General features: G+C 40.9%; 1 protein-coding gene across 1 annotated transcript in view; it reads right to left on the reverse strand.

Annotated features, from left to right (window-relative positions):
- The window catches only part of cspg4ba (chondroitin sulfate proteoglycan 4ba), a 41,694-nt gene that overhangs the window by 11,244 nt on the left and 11,681 nt on the right, over positions 1-18,769 (reverse strand). The window contains exons 3-7 of the mRNA XM_050051273.1: positions 14,801-18,373; positions 13,185-13,658; positions 12,202-12,378; positions 5,178-5,376; positions 1,822-1,953 (exon numbers count right to left, since the gene is read on the reverse strand). Coding sequence (XP_049907230.1) covers positions 1,822-1,953; positions 5,178-5,376; positions 12,202-12,378; positions 13,185-13,658; positions 14,801-18,373 — 4,555 coding nt within the window. The remainder of the gene's footprint in view (positions 1-1,821; positions 1,954-5,177; positions 5,377-12,201; positions 12,379-13,184; positions 13,659-14,800; positions 18,374-18,769) is intronic.

Consider the following 18,769-nt stretch of genomic DNA (forward strand, 5'->3'; position numbering starts at 1 on the left):
AAAAACATATCAAACAGTTAAACTAAGCAGTGCTGATCAAATATAAACCAAGATTCTGTTACTAAGTCGAATATTTATCGCCTCTAATGTTTTCAGAAACATATTTTAGCTCACTGTTTAACTGTAATACAAGATTGTTTCTTGTTGGCATGCCATTGTTTCAAATGGATGTGTTCGCATTATGTCACCCACCATTGGGAGCATTTATTGGTCCGGTGTGGTGCAGTGCATTCTGGTAGTTGTAGGTTTTCTCCCTCATGAATCAAAGTGTCCTTTTTCTGTTTGCTCTGGTTCTGTAGCAGCAATTTCAAAAGTATTTGTGCCTTTCTCCTGCATAGACATCTTAGTTTTATTAAAAGGCCATCTTTCTAGTGGTGAAATACTTATTTGAATTCACACACAGACACAGACACACACACACACACAATCTTCAGCTGGACCCTAACAATAGACACAGAAAAGAGGAAATCAGCACTCTGCGTATGGATAATAATAGTTCAACTAAAAAGCATCTGTGTGAGTGGACGACCAAGAAACTGACGAAAATAAGTTGTTTCACTTCATTTTCAGGAAGCAGCTGTGTAGTTTCATCATGACACAAAAGCCTATAAAAGAGAAATTATGCTTCCAAAACGCTTGTGATCTCAAGAGAGAACTGAAACACTAATGATCAGAAACACTAATGACTGCAACAGGAAGCCATTAATGTCAGCAGCAATTTGTGACATGCTATTTACATGACATGACACATGCCAGTATTTGACTGTGCAGATTAGGCTTTGGCTGCTCTTGTTTTAGTTTTGTGGACTCTGGTCCGTATATTCTTTTTTTGGTTATTCCTTTTTCTAGATTGACAATGAGCATGTTTCCAACCTAGAGAGCTGCATGTTTACGGCCCTTCTTGAGCACTGCGCCAGGAAAGTGCACATTTGTTTATATGTATTTCATGAAAAAGTCTTTACAGAGAAGGACTTTAAACACTGAACATGCAACTTTCTGTTTATACAAAAACAAAGTTTGGTTTACTCTTGTTTGCTTATTGCAAACCTAAAATGGAAAAGCAAATATCCAAAAGGTGTAAGGCTGCTGTGACGTATTGTTTACAGCAGTGGTTTCCAAATGGTGGGCTGTGGGTCCATTCTGAATTAAATGAATGGAGTTTGTAAAAAACACAATTTATTTTGAAGTTCAGTGAATTTCCAGCAAAAAGCTTTTAATTTGAAGCTCCATTTCCTGCTGTAAAGTGAATGACTATCGGACGGCTGCTTGACAAATAGACTTGTAGTTCAAGCAACAACCCAAGAAAGCCAGCGAAACTGCTGGATGACGTCTTTAGCATCAATTTGCATCATCTGGCGATGTTTCGTCCGGAGGTGAGGGTGGGGGTGATATACGTTTTGGCTTAAAATATCCCCTTTTGGTGGCATGATCCTGGCATGAACTGCAGTGATGTCTTGGTAAAATACAGCTGCTTTTTGTGGCACTATCCCCTGTGGAAAAACAGCAATGGGTTGCTAAAAACACCCATGTTTGGTGGCTAAATTACAACCAGTTTTGTAAGTTGTTGGCTCTTAAACGACGGTCTGCGGTTTGGCAGGTGTCTGGCCCAGGCGACATCCGCTATCCCTTCCTCCTCTGATTGATAAAGCCAGCTCATACACTACATCACTGAAGAAACACTGATATGATGAGTATGAAATGTGCAAATGTGACGTATTTATGGTACACAAAAATTTTCGTCTTGCGACTGAGCTGTGAAAAATATAGAACAATGCCCATCTTGTCATTAAATGATGAGGCTCTATTCAGCGGGTGATTTACCTGGAAACACCTTGAGTGGACGGTTTCTCTCCAAGCTGAGAACTAAGGCTCTGGCGGTGATGCTGAAGATCTGCCTGGGAGTGAAGTTCACACCATCATTCACTTGGAAGTTGAATCCTCCAGACATGGCACCTAGAGATGCAATGAAACATCTAATTAAAAGCTGTCAAAAAGACTCTGAGGCAAAGCTGTCAGATTCTTCTGTCTGCTTTGTTTTGCGAGTGCATGTTTTCACTTTGTTCTTGGAAAATAAGCTGCGTCTGCTTTCCGCAACATACACAAAGAAAATCACTTGATCAGCATTCCTGGTGCAGATCTCAAGGAAAACTGCAATGCAAGCAATCTGCATTCTGAGTCAATAAGGGAACACTCGATCAAAATCAATTGTCTATACTTGTGTAGGTGTGTGTGAAAATGTGTGTAAAAAAGACAGACATGTTCATCAACATATGGGGTGGGGCGAGTCCCCTGCACTCTATTATCACAACCTGTCCTGGTGGTACAAGTACAGGCAGAGAAGAAAGCAGATAGGAATCAGAACAGTGAGCAGAAACCTGATCTGAGACTCACACCATCACATGTTGACGGACTGTATCCAGCACTTTAGTCTCCACACTATTAAATATTATCACCTCCAAACAGACTGTCTGAATCAGTGTTGCAAGTAATTTAATGGCTAATAAAGAAAGATGCACATTGTTTCTGTGGATGATTTTTTGTGTGAGACACAAAAAGAAAGCAAAGCAAACTGTTAGGAACTGTCAACAGCATCCTCTAGTGGACACAGAAGGAACAACAACAACAACAACAACAACAACAGGTTATCTAGGGATCTAAAAAATACAGATGAATTATGTTTGGTATTGCTGCATTAAATCCAAAGCAGGCGGGAGAATAAAAAGACACTGATCTCAGAGAAATTCATTATAAGTTATATTTAGGACTGAGGAATATGATTGAAATCAATGTCACAATATAAAAGAATCATTTTCCAGTATCAATTTATGTTACAGTACAGCTGGTGTTTAATAAGATGGACAGTGATCCAAGCATTACATAACAAAGTGTCCACTGGTTTAATGCTTTTTAAGACCTTTTAAAGATGATTCAAAACCACATTTAAGTCTGATTTTTTGACAAATAATATGTTTTCTGATTCAAGCATTGCAGCTAAGTATAAAGGTAAGTAGTATAAATGTAGTCCCATGCAGAGCTAGGTTTTGTGTATAAATTATAAAGTAAAATCAAAAATGTGAACTTTGATTTACTGGCTTGAATGAATAATACAACAGGAACACATACTGAAGTCTGGGATAACCTCTGTCTATTTATTAAGGGCTCATGACATTGAAGTACATATGGGTGCATCTGTGAAATATTTTTGTTGCTGCAGTAGACTGTCTTTCTGTTTTTGTTTTGGACTGTTGTTTTGTTTTATCTGTTTAAAAGAAAATCAATAAAAATTTAAATGATGAAAAAAATGTGGACCTTGATGCAGAAGAGCTTGACCATTTTGAAAAAAATCAACACATTAAAGTAGGTAAAATGTTTGTGAAAATTAAGGCCTCACAAATTCAAATTTCAGACTATTTAATGACTTTTAAAGCCTGATATTCTAAACTTGAATTTAAGACATTTTAAGACTTTTTAAGGACCTGCAGACACCCTTTTTTAAAACAAAACGTCACACATATAAAACAAAAACAAGTATCTTCTTGTTAGTTTTTGATTACAGTGTGCAATGAATTAATGAATTATCACCCAACCCTATTTTTTTAAGTTGTTTCTTCTTCAGTACCCCTCCCCTCTTCTTCTATACCCCTCTCCAAACAGAGGAATGTGATATGTAATGTGTAAAATAATGGAAATAAACGTCCAAAATACACATTAAGGGGTTTATTTTAGTTTGGATTTCTGTTCTGGAAATGTGTGCAAGTTTGCATATACCTAATTAGATAACACCACATTTTCATATTTAAACATATTATTTCAAAATGTAAGTAAGCACCTGGGGAAGTTTCATGATGATATTTGTTAGTTAAAGTTTTTAACCCATTCACCTGTTGTATTTCTTTTTATCTAAAAATGTATGAAATGTAGAAATGCATATCTTTAAAAGGCCACTTTCTCAAAGTTTCTTTTACTCTGAGGCAGAAATCTCCACTGTAGTAGCATTTACATAGCCTGGTTCCAGACCATACCCCACCCACTCAACTGAGTAGGCTTGCATCTCTGGGTCTGGCATACTGCAATGAATTTGCGATTTATCTCGTCCAAACGATGGACGGACCAATGAACGCTGGGGGTGGGGGCGGGTCTAGCAATTAGCCAATCAGCGCCACGCTGAAGTCAAGCTGTACGCCGGTGGGTAACTGGTGAGGATAGCAACAATGGCGACCGCTACAGATCCTACAGACCACATTAACGATGCTATCAAGGTATTTCGCCACTACTCACGTTAATGGAGGACCAAATTAAGGAAGCTGCTAAACTGGATTTAACGGCGATGCAGCTGGGCGTGCACGACGACGGAGACATTTTAAACAGGCAATGCTCGCTTGTTTTCGGCACCCCCGAGGCATGGATACTAATGACGTCAGATTCTGGGTGAGTCGTTGATCTCTACTGATTGGTTAGGGAAAAATCAAATTCCCTCCCCCTTGTAAATCGCCTTCAATGGAGGCGATGTCAGACTGAAGGTTCTGGGAGCTTCAGTCTGACACTCAGGCTAGCATTTACATACACCAAACTTTCCAGTTTTATTGCTATCTATATTCTGAAGCTTTTTACAGAGAGGTTTCTTCATATATAATTCATAGCCTTTTTTATGGAGCATTTTATTCCTAAAAATGTGGTGAAAATTCTATTTTTTTATGGCTGCTGACAGTATTTTCTTATTTATGGAGTAATAAAAAGAGATAACCAACATTTTTTCAGTATAAACATTTGATTCCTACTATGTCACGAAATGAAACAAGGGATTTGAACCAGGCCCTATCCAATGTTCAGATTTATGTTCCTAAAATGTATATTTAATTAGATAATTCCTCATGTGCATTTTTAAACAAAAACATTTCAGAAAACTTGTAATACAAAAAAATATCACCTTCAACTGGAGAAGTTAGGCTGTTACTGTCGTCACATTTGTGTTTTGCATGTCTGTTTTTTTACATTAATCACTAATTATCTTACAAATAATTTCTTATATAGTTACTACCTAGCTACTGCCCGTTTCTCCTTTGCTGTGTGTTTTTCTAAAGCATAAAATTTCTGGATTTTGTGATTCAAAACAAGTCTCTTCTGGCTTCTCCGTTGCTGTGCAGTGTCTGAACTTCAGTAGGTGAAACAAAGTTTACCTTTGTGGACAAACAGCAGCTGTCCCTGGTCGATGTGTTCCTGGGTGAAGTTGAGCACCGCCTTCATGGGGGCGCTCTTCAGGGCCAGGTGTCCATTGCTAGGTGGGGTTACCATGAAGTGCAGCTCGGCTGGGGGCGTGTCCATGTCCTGCGCCCTCAGATCCCCTGGCCTGATCTCTGTCACTGAGGACACCCAAACCTGGACACAAGATGGACAAGGACAGAGCAGGTGTCATCTGTAATCTCCGGGAAAGTAAAGACCTCCAGGAGCAGACATGTTTTGTCTGACATGGCTCATGATGTAGGGGCTAACAGGGTTTGACAGCCAAATGCCACATTGACATTTATTTTGATGGATTGAAATACTGTCATATTCTGTTACACACGGGGGCAAAAGACTGGCTACATTTCCATTTGTGGATGCTCATCTTTGGAGAAATCCCCTTAATTCAAAAACATAAATTTGATTGTCTGTAGGATACAACAGGGTTATGTCTCATGCACTTTTCTCATTAGTTAAATGCACTTGTAGAGCAGCTATGTCACACCCCCCTCTGCTCAGACATAATACAATTGTAAAGGAACAGAGACACATTAAAGACCAGGGGAAACAGCTGATGTGTCCTTGTCATTCATCACCACATACAATGGTCCCAGGATGCTGTGGGTGTGAGTCCAGCTCCAAGGCTATCTCACATGTTTCCTTTCTCTTTCTTTGCTCCCGTCTATTTCCCACAGCGCAGTGTATCATCCAACGAAGCAGAACTGCTGTAAAAATACTCTCTAACTGCAGCACCTAAAGACGGTACGACAGTAACAACCCATGAAGAAATGTCACTCAACTCACGTTCACTGACATAATTCAAATGAAGGACATGTCAGGACTAAATATAGCCACGCAGACTGTAAACACAGTTGGCTGAGTGTTGGCAAGGCGCAGCTAAGGTCCTGCTTTCATGTAAATTCAAAAGCCCCGAGCTAACACGAAGGAACAGAGGAACTCATTGACACACAGAGCACACAGCTCCTGATCCGTGCAGACACTTAACAACAAAGGATGAGCCTCACGAGCCAACTACTGCGTAACACACCACTGCCCCTCACACAGGTTAGGATTCCACAGTAATAACTGAGAGCACATACATCACGAGAATGTACGGCTTCTAAAATGTGGTTACTTGAATCGGCCATTTTGAGTTGAGCACAGGTGTTACTGATAACAATAACGACTGCGCTGTTTTAGTCATGTGTCCCAGTAAGCTGCGACAGTGTGACAGTGAGCCAGCATGCACAGTACCAGGACCCAGAACTTGAAGCAACTAAATGGAATTCAGCCATCATTCATTTTATTATTAACACCTACACTTTTCCTACAGCCACATGTCAAAATCTCTTCTGTGATAAAGGCCTATCAGTACTGCTGTTGCATTAACATAAAGACACAAAGACATTTTTAACGCATAAATATGACATAATACATTTTATTTATTTTTTCTGTTATAAAGTTTTAGTTAGAAACTTTGCTGATTTTCACCAATCTCATGACAATGTGGGTAGTATGTGTGAATGAACTGTGATAAACATCCCTCCATCTTGTGAAGATCACATCATCCAGCTCCAGGGCTGCCTCTCTCTCTCTCTGTCTTTGTTTCCGACTCAGACTCAGATCAAACAGTAAAACTAGGCAGTGCTGATGAAATAAACACCAAGATTCTGTACCTGTATTGCCTATTTCTCACATGAAATGTCTTCAGAAACACATTTCAGTGCACTGTTTATCTGTAATACAAGAGTTTGTGAACAGGAAGTGGACGTTATAAGGTATTGTAAAAATGGAGTCTGAAAAACTGAGATCAAATGGTGAAACTATGAAGTGCTGATCAAATATAATCCCAGATTCTGTCACTGTATTGCCTATTTCTTGCCTAAAATGTCTTTGGAAAATATTTTAGTGCTTTGTTTAGCTGTAATACAAGAGTTTGTGAACAGGAAGTGGGCGTTATACCGTTTCCTGTATTGTAAAAGTCTGAAAGATCTAATGGTGAAACTAAGCAGTGCTGATCAAATATAAACCAAGATTCTGTTACTGAGTTGCTCATTTCTCACCTCAGTGTTTTCAGAACCATACTACAACTTACTGTTTAACTATAATATGAAATTTTTTGCTACCAGCTGGTGGCCATATTGTTTTCAGATGAGCAAATAGCATTACCACCCACCACTGGAAGCGTTTATTGGTCCGGTGTAATGCAGTGCATTCTAGTTGTTTTAGGTTTTCTACCTCTTGAGCAACAGCAACCACCACAGTCCCTTTCCTCAGTTTTCTCTGCTCATATGGCACTAACTTCAAAAGTATTTGTCTTTCTGCTGCATACCCAGCTTTATGAAAAGACCGTCCTTCTGGTGATAAAATACTTATTTAAAGGCAAAAGTGAGCACCCACCCTGGATTCACTATTTATGTGTTGTTTTCGGCCCTGCGTCCATGATTTTCGTCGCTACTTTCGGATGCGTGCTGCGTACGGTCTGGCCCTGTTTGCTTCCTGACCTCATCTGCACACTGTGCCCAGAAACATCTCAAATATAGCAAAATAAGAACATACAGGCAAAGAGCAGGGTTGCTGCAGAAGAATACATCGCCACACACTTCTAGTGCATCATAGGTACTGATTGAGAGGGATTACTTTAGTATGAGTCCGTACATTGTTTTTTTGAGGAAAACACTGCATTGTGTTCACAATAAGGTTGGGTACAAAATATTTTTGGTCACATTGTGGCAAAGGAAACAAGTTGCAAACACCGACATATTGATTCAGGAAACTTATCAAAAAGCTGGTGGGTCTTTACACATTAAGTAGATACATACAAGGCAACATCAGCTTACATTTCAGTCATGTTTCTGGCCGACTGGTGAATGTATTCACTCAAAATCTGTCTCTATAGCTGCGAGTTGCTCCACTATGTTCACTGGTTAGCTGCTAACTTTGTGTGCCTGAGGATTTAAAGCTTCATTGTTGACAAAAGCTGCCTGCTAAAGCTGGAAACAACGCTAATGAGAGCGGTGAGAGTGAACCAAAAGAGTTGTGGCCGAAAAAAACAATGAGCTGAAAGACGTTGACATGCTCTGTAGAGCTAACGGGAACTGTAGAGAAGTAAAACTTATCTGCAGGTTTGTCACTATGAGGGACAAGTAACACATTACACTTAGTGATTTGACCCATCTTTAAAACAAAATATTGATCATAGCAGCTTTACAGTTACAATTAATGTTATTGTTGGGTTAGATCACTGGTTGGAGCTCATGGTCTGGAGTGTATTCTTCTGTACCATACAAATTAAAGACAGTCGTTTGCATGCAAATGAGTTTCCTGTTACAGCAATTTTTAGCAGGCCATGCTGAAGTGCAATGCAGCCACATGATCGGTGGCGTTTAAAATAAAGAGTGTGAACTGGCAGGTTCCCACTGCTGTTCTCTGAATGTTGGTTAATGTGAGAAATGTCAGTGGGTGAAACAACAGAAATAAATACATAAATTAATAAATAAATAGCTGCAGGTATGTACAGCCTATCACAAACATCATAATCTGAGGGTGGGCTTTACTTTTTAAAAACACTAAATATTGGGTGAGTCTTAATGGCCCCAAAATGACAAATTTAAAGGCTTGGGTGTAACTGTCAGTGAGCTGGCCTCTCACTTTGTTATAAGTGTTACTTACTGGAACAGAAGCAAGAGGTACTTTTTCAATTAGCACCTGCAAGCCCCACATCCACCCACCACACACAGCACATCAGTCCCACAGCATCACGTCCTCCCACATGAGAAGACTTGCCACACATGCCGGTGTGAGCTCACCTAGCGGGAAATGACTACACCTCCAGTAATCCCCCCATTTAACAGGAAGTCACAGCGGGATCAGTCTGAGGAGCAACAACAGTGCGACTCACCAGATTCAAAGAAAGGACACATGAGATCAATTTGCACCAGTAGCCCCGTTGGAGTCGAGATCAATCCCTCAGACATGACGGGGCGTCTGCTGCTCATCAGGCTGCAGCTTTGGTGACGGAGATGACAGTTAGGTTTAAACAAAACAAACTTCGCCACATCTTTGATTGACTTCGATTAAATTCAGTGAATGTTGACTGCCAAACTTCAACTGTTTTTATCTTTATTTGTTGAGGTCTTTTAATAGACTTGGGATTTTAACTCACCTGCATAAAACAATAATAATAAAAAACACATTTCGAGTACGTGTTGCTCGGTCTTTTTCAACCCAGACCTTGTTTTCCCATGGTTTTTTTGTGTCTAAATGACTAATGGGGACAGTAGTTTTTGAATTTGGTCCAGTATTGAGAGAGATGACTACAGCCAGCAGCAGTGAAACAGGCTGCATTGTGTAAACACTCAGATCATGTTTGCACCGTCAATTTACGACCACTTAAAGTGCTTTTTTTGTGTCTGACAACATCATGGAAAAGATCCCTGCAGAAATAGACCAATTTGTTTAAGAGTAAGATCCTTTTTGTTTAACTAGAAACAGCCTGAAAATTGTTATCGGCAAACACACCAGACCTCATTTAAATAAAGAGTAATTTTATCATTGTAAAACACACTTCATTCAGAATTAACAGAAACAAAATAAGCACAATAACACACACATAGACCACCTTAGTTTGTCTTTACACTCTTTCTAGACCATCACCACTTCTGGTTTGGTTGAAATAATCCCTTAATTCACCCGGTTAGATGTGAAAATATGCTGGCTCTATTCACGCAAAAATCACTGTTTAGTAAATGGAGTCTGGTGGTTTTGGCGATGGCGATTCTGGGGCTGTTTCTGGTTAAACAAAAAGGTCTGTCTCTGTAGGGATCCTTTCCATAATGTTGTCAGAATCATAGAATAATACTATTAATATTAATATTAATAATCCGAGCCTGTCAGTGGCACAAACAAGCACTTTTCGTGGACGTAAATCGACAGTGCTCAATTGCCCCCAGGGATTACGTTGCAGCCTGTTTTGCTGCTGCTGGCTGCAAGCAAGTGTTGTCTGGAGGTCACATAGGATACATACCAAATTTGAGTTCAGAAGACTCTGCTCACAGCTCTGTGTGACAACTCCTTGAATTTTAGTTGCACTTTAAAACCCCTGACAGTAAAACACAGCCACAGACTGCTGACACATGTCATTGTGATAGCGACATTTCTAGATGTCTATCACAGACCTTGGAAAACCACAACAGGGCAAATATATGTCATGAATGTTAGCACTGCCACAACCACAAAATAAAAACACTTAAAGAATGTAAACTGTTGATTTCAGTTTAAAATAGGTCAGCATTTTGTTGGCATAATTAAGATTTTCTTAGACCTCGGCATCACTGGATGACGTTTCTTTTGTCTGTGTTGTTTTCATTGTTGACAAAAAAGTACTTTTAAGACAGATTCGTCCATTTCACAGCAGTTTATATTTAATCTTAGGGTTTATTCAGCATTTGCCATTTCTATATATGGTAAATATAAACCCTGAAGCATAATTGATGAATAAAAATCTGACAAGTCCTATTTCAATACAGAATTCAAAGCTGTCTCAAAACTATTTTCGAGGTAATACATGTATAACTGTGACTGTAAGAGGTACAAGTACACGGTACAAGTGTAATAGAGTGCAGTAGCAGAGAGCCACCTTGTGGACAAAATCCAGACCTTCCACCTAAAATCTAGTAAATAATGACTAATGATCACATTTGAATTAAACTGTGATCATCAATATGTGCAGACCAGTTTGTCAGTGACAATCAGGTTCAGGTTACTTTATTTGCATCTGTAAGCAAATCTGTTTTGCAGCCGACAGACGAGGCATCCACACATATTACAAATCAAAACAGACAACAGACAGACATGGTAAAAGTAAATGATAAAAAATATCAAGGCTCCAATAATCACTAAACTATTGAAATACATTAAATAAATAAATAAATAAATATTGCTTCTATAGCATCTATAGCATCTGTGCAATGTTGCTACGACTTGTTTATCTGAGTGACGGCTGCCAAAAAAATCATAAACAGCTCCCTTTCAAAAATATTCTCAGAGTTTCTGATTAACTTTAACTCAATGGGCTCACCACTGTTCTTCAGTGCAGTACATTTTAGAAGTCGTTCCACTCTGAGTCCGCAGGATCCCAGAGGAATGTGAGGCATTTGGGGCAAAGCTGCACAGACAATAGAAACCTATACTTCACCCTCTCTTTCCAGCTGGACTTCTCCCAAGTACAGCCACTAAAGCTGACAGAGTACAAGTCAGCAGTGCTCAGACCACGGTCACATACAACAACGTTAGTCTAATTTAAGAATAACATTTTGAAATGTATGTGAGAAAAGGTGTTTTTCACAGATAGCAGGGCTCAGCAACTAGCAGGGTTTCTCTGCAGGATGTGAAACTGGACTGAGCTGAGGACATGTGGTCACACTGTTTGCTATTTCCAGGCCATGATGCCATCACGCCACTCAACACTAGGATGCCTGCGAAATGGACTAAATTCAAGTGACATATTTTCAGCAGCAAGACCTTCTGTCCGTCTCATGCCTCTGGGTTATTTTCCATTTGATTTAAACTCTTTTGTATTCATAAGCAGCCTTTGAAATAATTTTCCAGTCAACCCAAACTATGCAAAATAGCAGCTCCCTCTTCGACTCACTCAAGCAGCATTGCTGGTGACTGACCCACCAAGAAGCAGCACTTTATTTTAACACTAGGAGAGTTTGTTTGAAAGCTCAACACCTCAGCACCATAAACAGGCCTTCCTACAAATCCCAGACACCTCCAAATGTATGTCAGTGTGTGTTGCCAGCCCCTCTGGACCCTCCTCCACATAGCAAACATAGTTTCCCTCATCCAGCCAGCCAGCCAGCCGAGGCAACTTGCAGCACTGCCCACATGAAAATTGTCTGACAGTAAGTTATCATGCCAGACCTGCTAGTGAAAAAAAGTCCAGAGTTTAAATATAGAGCAGCAATGCCGACTCACCCTGAGGACCCTGTTGGCTGTAATAACAGGAGGCTCATCGTTGACAGCTGAAACCTGGATGTACACCGTCTGGGGTGCGCTCTGCTTCCTCAGGCCCGTGTCATTGGCCACCACAGTGAAGCTGTCAGCGAAGGTTTCGCTGCTGTCGTGGACGTAGTAAATGAATTCGTGTTCCACCTAATTACAGATAATGGAAATTAGTACAGAAATTAAAAATGCAAAGATGTATTCAGAACAGGTACAGGACAATATAATGATTTGTGAATCATCTCTTATTCCATGACACTGCATGCATACAGGGACGCGGATTAAATGCATCATTGCGTTGTACAATTTCAGAAATTAATGAGAAGCAACATGACAGAAAAAATGGCAAGACCCAGAGATTACAGCTGGGGTAGGGTGAGATGAAAAGGGGGTCAACTCAGGGTAGTGCTATTTTTTTCTTGCTTTAATGCTGTGATTTAATGAAGGGTGAATTTTAGGTTACAAAAATTGTAAAAACGCCTGGTCACAGGGGTCAAATTTTAAAAAACTCATTGCGTAAAATGGCAGTGGACATGACAGAAAAATTCTCAGGTCATGAGCCCTGTTGCTTCAGTGTTACCTACTGCATAATGTGATTAGTACAGAGCATTTCACCTGTCGGGACGTGGATTAGTCTTTTTGATTGATGGATGAATAATTTAATTTATTATTATATTATGCAATCTTGACATGTATTCTTAAGATCAGACATGCTTTATTGTTCACAAGGACTAGTTTTTAGGTCAAATTCAAAACCTCTATATCATTCAATGCCTGTAAAATATCAACGATCATGACAAAATCAAACAGACATAACCTGTGTGTCTTCATTGTTAGTTATGAGCATGAAAAATATCACCACCACCTTAAATCAAGTTATTTATTCATCAATACAACTGCAGGGCTACTGCTATTATTCTGTGGCAGCTACGAGAGCGTCTGTCAGAACATCTCACCTGCCTCCTGGTGAAAGAGGTTATGGCCACACCGGGATGTCGAGAGTGCTCAACGTGACCATGCTGTGGGGGCTCAGTCAAACTATACAGGAAGTTGATTCCAGAAAAGTGTCTGTTGGTGACTTTGAGCACATCCTGGGCCAACGCCTTGGAGGCGCCTTCGTTCAGTGTGAAATTGGAGACCTGTACAGGGATGAGGCGTGGGATGATGTCAACAGACATCCTAATGCCGTTGACGTCAGTCACACCGTTGGTGGCATCGAGGACGAAGGTGTCGTTCACTTTGTTGGCCTCCACCTGCATGTACTGGATGTTCCCACCGTTAATGTCCTCTTGGGTAAACGTCTTGACAGGGGACTGTTTGGTTCCGATGTAGCGCTCCTCCGCTTCGACAAAGCGCCGGAGAAAGCCATGAGACGGGGCTGCTTTGACTGTGAATACAATCTCGGATGGCAGATTGTCCTCGTGAGTGACCTGCAGCGATCGGAAAACATATTCACTGGTTAAATTTGAAATGTTCCATGCGTCACATAAGTTCAGATTTCATTTTGCTCTCAATGTAACATAGCATCATTGTAAAACAAAGACTGGTCAGCATTCAGTTTCTGCCCTTTCAGAGCAGTAAAGACTGCTCTTTCTCTGGAACATTATTGAGATATTGTCCTTTTATTATAATTAAGATCATCAGCTAAATGCTGATTCCTTCAAACATCATAACTACGCCACAAGACGCAGGTTGTTAAATTAAATATTTTCAGGACAGTTCAGCCCAAAATCAAAAATACATATTTTTCCTTTTACCTGTAGTGCTTTTAATCAATCTAGATTGTTTTGGTGTGAGTTGCTGATTGTTGGAGATATCAGCCATAGAGATGTCAGCCTCCTCTCAAATATAATCAGAATAGATGACACTTGGCTTGATGTACTCAAAGCGGCAAAAAAAAAAAAAAAAAACATTTGAAAAATTCAACAGCAATGTCTCTTTCCAGAAATCATGACCCTGGTTACTCAAGATAATCCACAGACCTTGTTGTGAGCAGTTTCATGTAGGAACTATTTTCTTTCTACAGAACTACACCAATCAACTGTATCACCATGCAGAAGGAAGCATGCATCTACTGCTAGCACCACCGAGCTAGCAAGTGTTACAGCTCAGCCAAGGGGGACGCCATTATTGTTTAATTCTTGCCCTATCATGGGCATGGGCCTCTCACCCATGATTTGATGCACTACAGGTAAAGGGGAAAATCTGTATTTTTGATTTTGGGGTGAACTGAACTCTTAACATAAAATGTTTCAAACGGAAACATTCTCCGATTCCACAAGTACACATATAATTAATATTATAATTCTTATCATTACATCAACTGTAAAGGAGAGGTTTAGTGAGCAATGGTCGAACATTAAAGAACAAGAAAATTTAACATGAAAAAAAATCCACTAAAACAAAAACTAACTAGATTTTTGTTGCAACCAAATTGTGGCACAAACATAAATTGCAATATAAATGAGAAATGGTTGGCACTGGCCTTCAACATTGCCATCATATTATTTGAAGTTGAATAAATTTGCACGACCATTGATAAAAAAAACCCTCTCTCCTCTCAAACACTCACCTCCAGTTTAGTTTCACTGATCTTCACTGGTTTTCCCTCTTCCACGAGTAAGACATTGTGATGCAGCACGATGGGAGGCCTCTGATGACTCTCCAAGTACACCTTCACATTGATCCTCGCTGCTAGTTGAAGACCTTTAGCTTTCACTGTTAAGTTGAAATAGTCTGCAAGATGTTTGCTGTCATTGTGCTGATAGGAGATCAGTCCATCCTTTAGGTCAGACTTTGAGAATGACTCCACCTTTGTGTCACTGCGATAGAGTCCTCCATACTTGGGAACCTCGTCCAACTTGAAGATAACCTCCTGGTCATCTCTGATGTCCAAATTTGATGTGACACTAAAATTACTGGTGGAAAAGGTTACTGACTGGCCCTTCTGAACCAGCAGGCCAGTGTTGTTGCCAACCTTCAAGAAAGGGTCGTGTGCGCTGATGTCTAGAAGGCTTGATACGAAATGTTTTCCATCTGAGACGAAAAGCACAAACCGGCCATAGCTCACACCTTTGTGAATGAACAACACTTGCTTATCTTCCAAATCCTTTTGTCGAAACTGGAACAGACGATGAGTAGTGTCATTAACCAGCACTAGGTCTCCCATCGGGATTCCACGTCGAGTGTAAATCAACTGGCTGTCATCAAAGTCAGAGTCTGCATCATGGTAACGCAAATCCTCTATAGTGAGCAACTTCTGTCCATCCCTTACTACATTAAAAACTTTATCAATAACACGCACCGGCTTTTGGTCATTTAACAGCTGAATAGAAATGTTGAACACTCCTTCTTTGGAGCCAATTTCATCGTCTGCGATGGACGACTTGAACCCTTGGCTAATGGAGGCTATAAAGGTGAACTCATCTTGAGTTGTTTCACTGTCATCATGGATGTACATTATCCGTTCCTCTAATATATCCTGGTTACTAAAGGTTAAGATGTTGTCGTAGCTAGCATTGGAATTTGACTGGCTAATACGGGCTAGCTTCCCATGTTTGGGGCTGCTTATGACTGTGTAGTACATGTCCTTTGTACTCAAAGTCTCTGCAAACAGCTCATCCTTTGTGATAAGTTTACTTTCTCCTTCCTGAAGTGAGAGTCCATCATTTCTCATAAACACGCTGTTGACGTCAGCTTTGATAGAAAAGCGGAAGTCGTAGTATTGTGACTGAGCGTGTTTGGAAACGAGCTGGAATTTGAACCTGTCACTTGTATCTTCGTGAGGCCTGTCAACGAGCTCGTAATGTACTTTTAGATCTGTTACGTCTCTTTGGCTAAAGGTTGAGTTCTTCGTCAAGACTGTGGCGTCGAGAAGCAGTTTCCCTTTTTTTGGTGTAGTGAGAACCCGAAAATAGAGGTCATCCTCTGCGAGGGCCACACCTTCAGCTGTGGCAAAAAGAGACTCAGAGTCCAGTGTCACTTTTCTAACTTTATCCATGTCTATCATAACATTCCTCACCAGGCGGTACTTCACCCACTTCACAGTGACAGGGAAAAGTATTTCAGTGGTTGCCCTTGCAGCCACAGTAACTTTGCTTTTAAAGTAATCGGTTGCGTTGGACGTTTGGATGTCTTGAAAAGTGCTTACATATCTCAGGCGCTCTTTTTCTAGAAGCCTTTGGGAAAATGAGTCAGTAGGCCTCCATTCACCACTTGAGTGAAGTCTCTGGAGTTCTCCATACTGAGGGGGTTCAATTATATCATACCGGATGTCTACAACTTGTTTTACAGCATTGGTTTGCACAGCCAGCTGCTTCGAACCAAGTGTAGCTGTCTCTCCCTGAATAATCTCAAGGCCTGTGTTGTTGGCAATCTTATACTCCAGCGCTACAGCCATGACCCTTAGAACCACAGTGTTGCTGACCTTTTCCCCGTCGCTAACTCTAAGAACTATCCTTGAGTTTCGAACCCCTGTGTGAACATAATACACCCTCAGTTCTTCCAAGTCTGAATATGAGAATGAGGTGACTGCCTTGCCAGGGTTCTTCTCAACTTCCAAATATCCTGCATCAGCATTTAAGTTCCCAAGCACAGAGAAGACAAGGTCAGTGTAGTTGCTGTCAATATCTGTCGCCTTCAGAATATCAGTGGTTAGGCGTTTCTTTGAGTTCTCCAACAGGACAAAGAGGTTTCCTTCAGGGAGACTCAATTCAGGTGCATCGTTGGTGGGTGTCACGGTAATATTGTAGCGGTACAATTTGTTGTCCTTCAGATAATCAGGAACTTGCTTTCTACTGCTAGAATAAATTGAAAACATGAAGAAGTCATCTGGTTCCTCGGAGCCTCCATGGATATACATCACTCGTCCGTGCCAAAGGTCCAACATGCTGAAGGTGTTCTCCTCTTGGTCCTGATCCACGTCAAGTCTTATCTGACCACGAATTGGTTGCTCCTGAATTCGAAACACGATCTGAGACTGTCGAATGCCAAGCTTCTTGAAGTCCAAGAGTACCTTGATGTGTTTGGCCTCGAGAGATGCTCGACCACCTTCCTGGACCACAAGGTTTCTTAGCTGCACAAATTTCAAGCCATACTTTCTGTCCAAGCCCCTTGCAAGCGTGGACATGTAAAGTGATGGTGTTGGTGTCACCAAGTGAAAAAGGGGTGCCGGAGCACTTGTTGGACTCGCAGTGGTTGATGGTTCTGGTTCTTTCTCTGGCTCACAACCAACTGAGATATCCTTGGTGACTACAGCATTGGAGAGACCCATCTTCACTCCATTTACTTCAATGTTCTTTAAACATCCTTTAAAGGAACCCCCTCTGACACGCTTTCCTGACACAGAGACAAGCCCCACCTTTCTGACTTCTGATCTGGTGCTGTCATCGATACCTCCAACAAAAAGATAACCTTTTGGCTGAAGCCCCTTTGACCGAGTGCTAATACTGCTTTTCACCATCTCTCCATCAACAGTTAGCTCAAGACTTTTGGAACTGAATTGCAACTTGAGTGAATGCCATTTCCTGTCATTGATGAATGTTAGGGCACGAAGCTCAGATTTCATTCCACCTTTTCCAACAATGGCCACTGGCAAACCTTCCTGTATCTCCACAGCCACATAGTCCCCCTCTCTAGCTGAACTGTACAGGATAATTCCCTCTTTGGCTGAAGTGTGGACAACACACTCGAATATCGCTTCCTGTTGGGTGTTCCAGGTTGGAAGAGAAACGTAAGCCCTGGAGCTAAAGAAGCTAATGGGGTCCTCCTCTGTGGCAAAGAATTGAGGACTGCAGCCTAAAGAAACCTCATGGACATTCTTGAATCCAGTATATGGCCTCAGAGATGACAACATGTCATGTTCATTGAAGACCACCTCTTCCATGCAACCTCGGTAGCCAATCAAGTCTCTGGGGAGGTAAAGTCTGTCCAGGCCTCCTGAGCCTCCAACATAGAGCCCATCCAAAATGTGCAGCTTGTGATGGGTGTCTGGCATCTTTATACTGGTGTGAGAGTTCTTGTCTACAGTCAGAGTGATGTTGTGCTGCACATGGCGGACCTCCACCGAGTGCCAGGCCAGGTCATTGAGCTGAGTGCCTCTCTCTGACTCTAGCACAAGCTCCCCCGATCCAAGGTCCAGTTTCAGCTAAGAGAAGAAACAAAACAACTGGATTATAACATATGCTATTTTACAAGTATAAAGAGCAGATGCAAGTACTGATCTAAGCAGTGATTCAATCTGAATTCAGGTTTATCAGTTTAGAATAAATCTTTTATTGTGATGTCCCACATTCAGTACGACTGCTGTTATAATAAGCCATGGTAGCGATATGTCTTTAGGAAAAGCAGTGTCGGTCAGCTGGTCACCACTTTGGTTCACACTGAAATACCCCAAGAACTATTTCCATGACTTTAGTGCAGTGGCTCCCAACTGGTGTATCACGGTCCAAAAAAGGGTTGCGGGACTATTCCGAATGGACCACAAGCACACTTTATTTTGAAGTACAGATCTTTTATTGAAGTGTAATTTCCTTCTCTAGAG

This window comes from Epinephelus moara, chromosome 8 (assembly GCF_006386435.1).
Source record: "Epinephelus moara isolate mb chromosome 8, YSFRI_EMoa_1.0, whole genome shotgun sequence".
Taxonomy (NCBI): Eukaryota; Metazoa; Chordata; class Actinopteri; order Perciformes; family Serranidae; genus Epinephelus; species Epinephelus moara.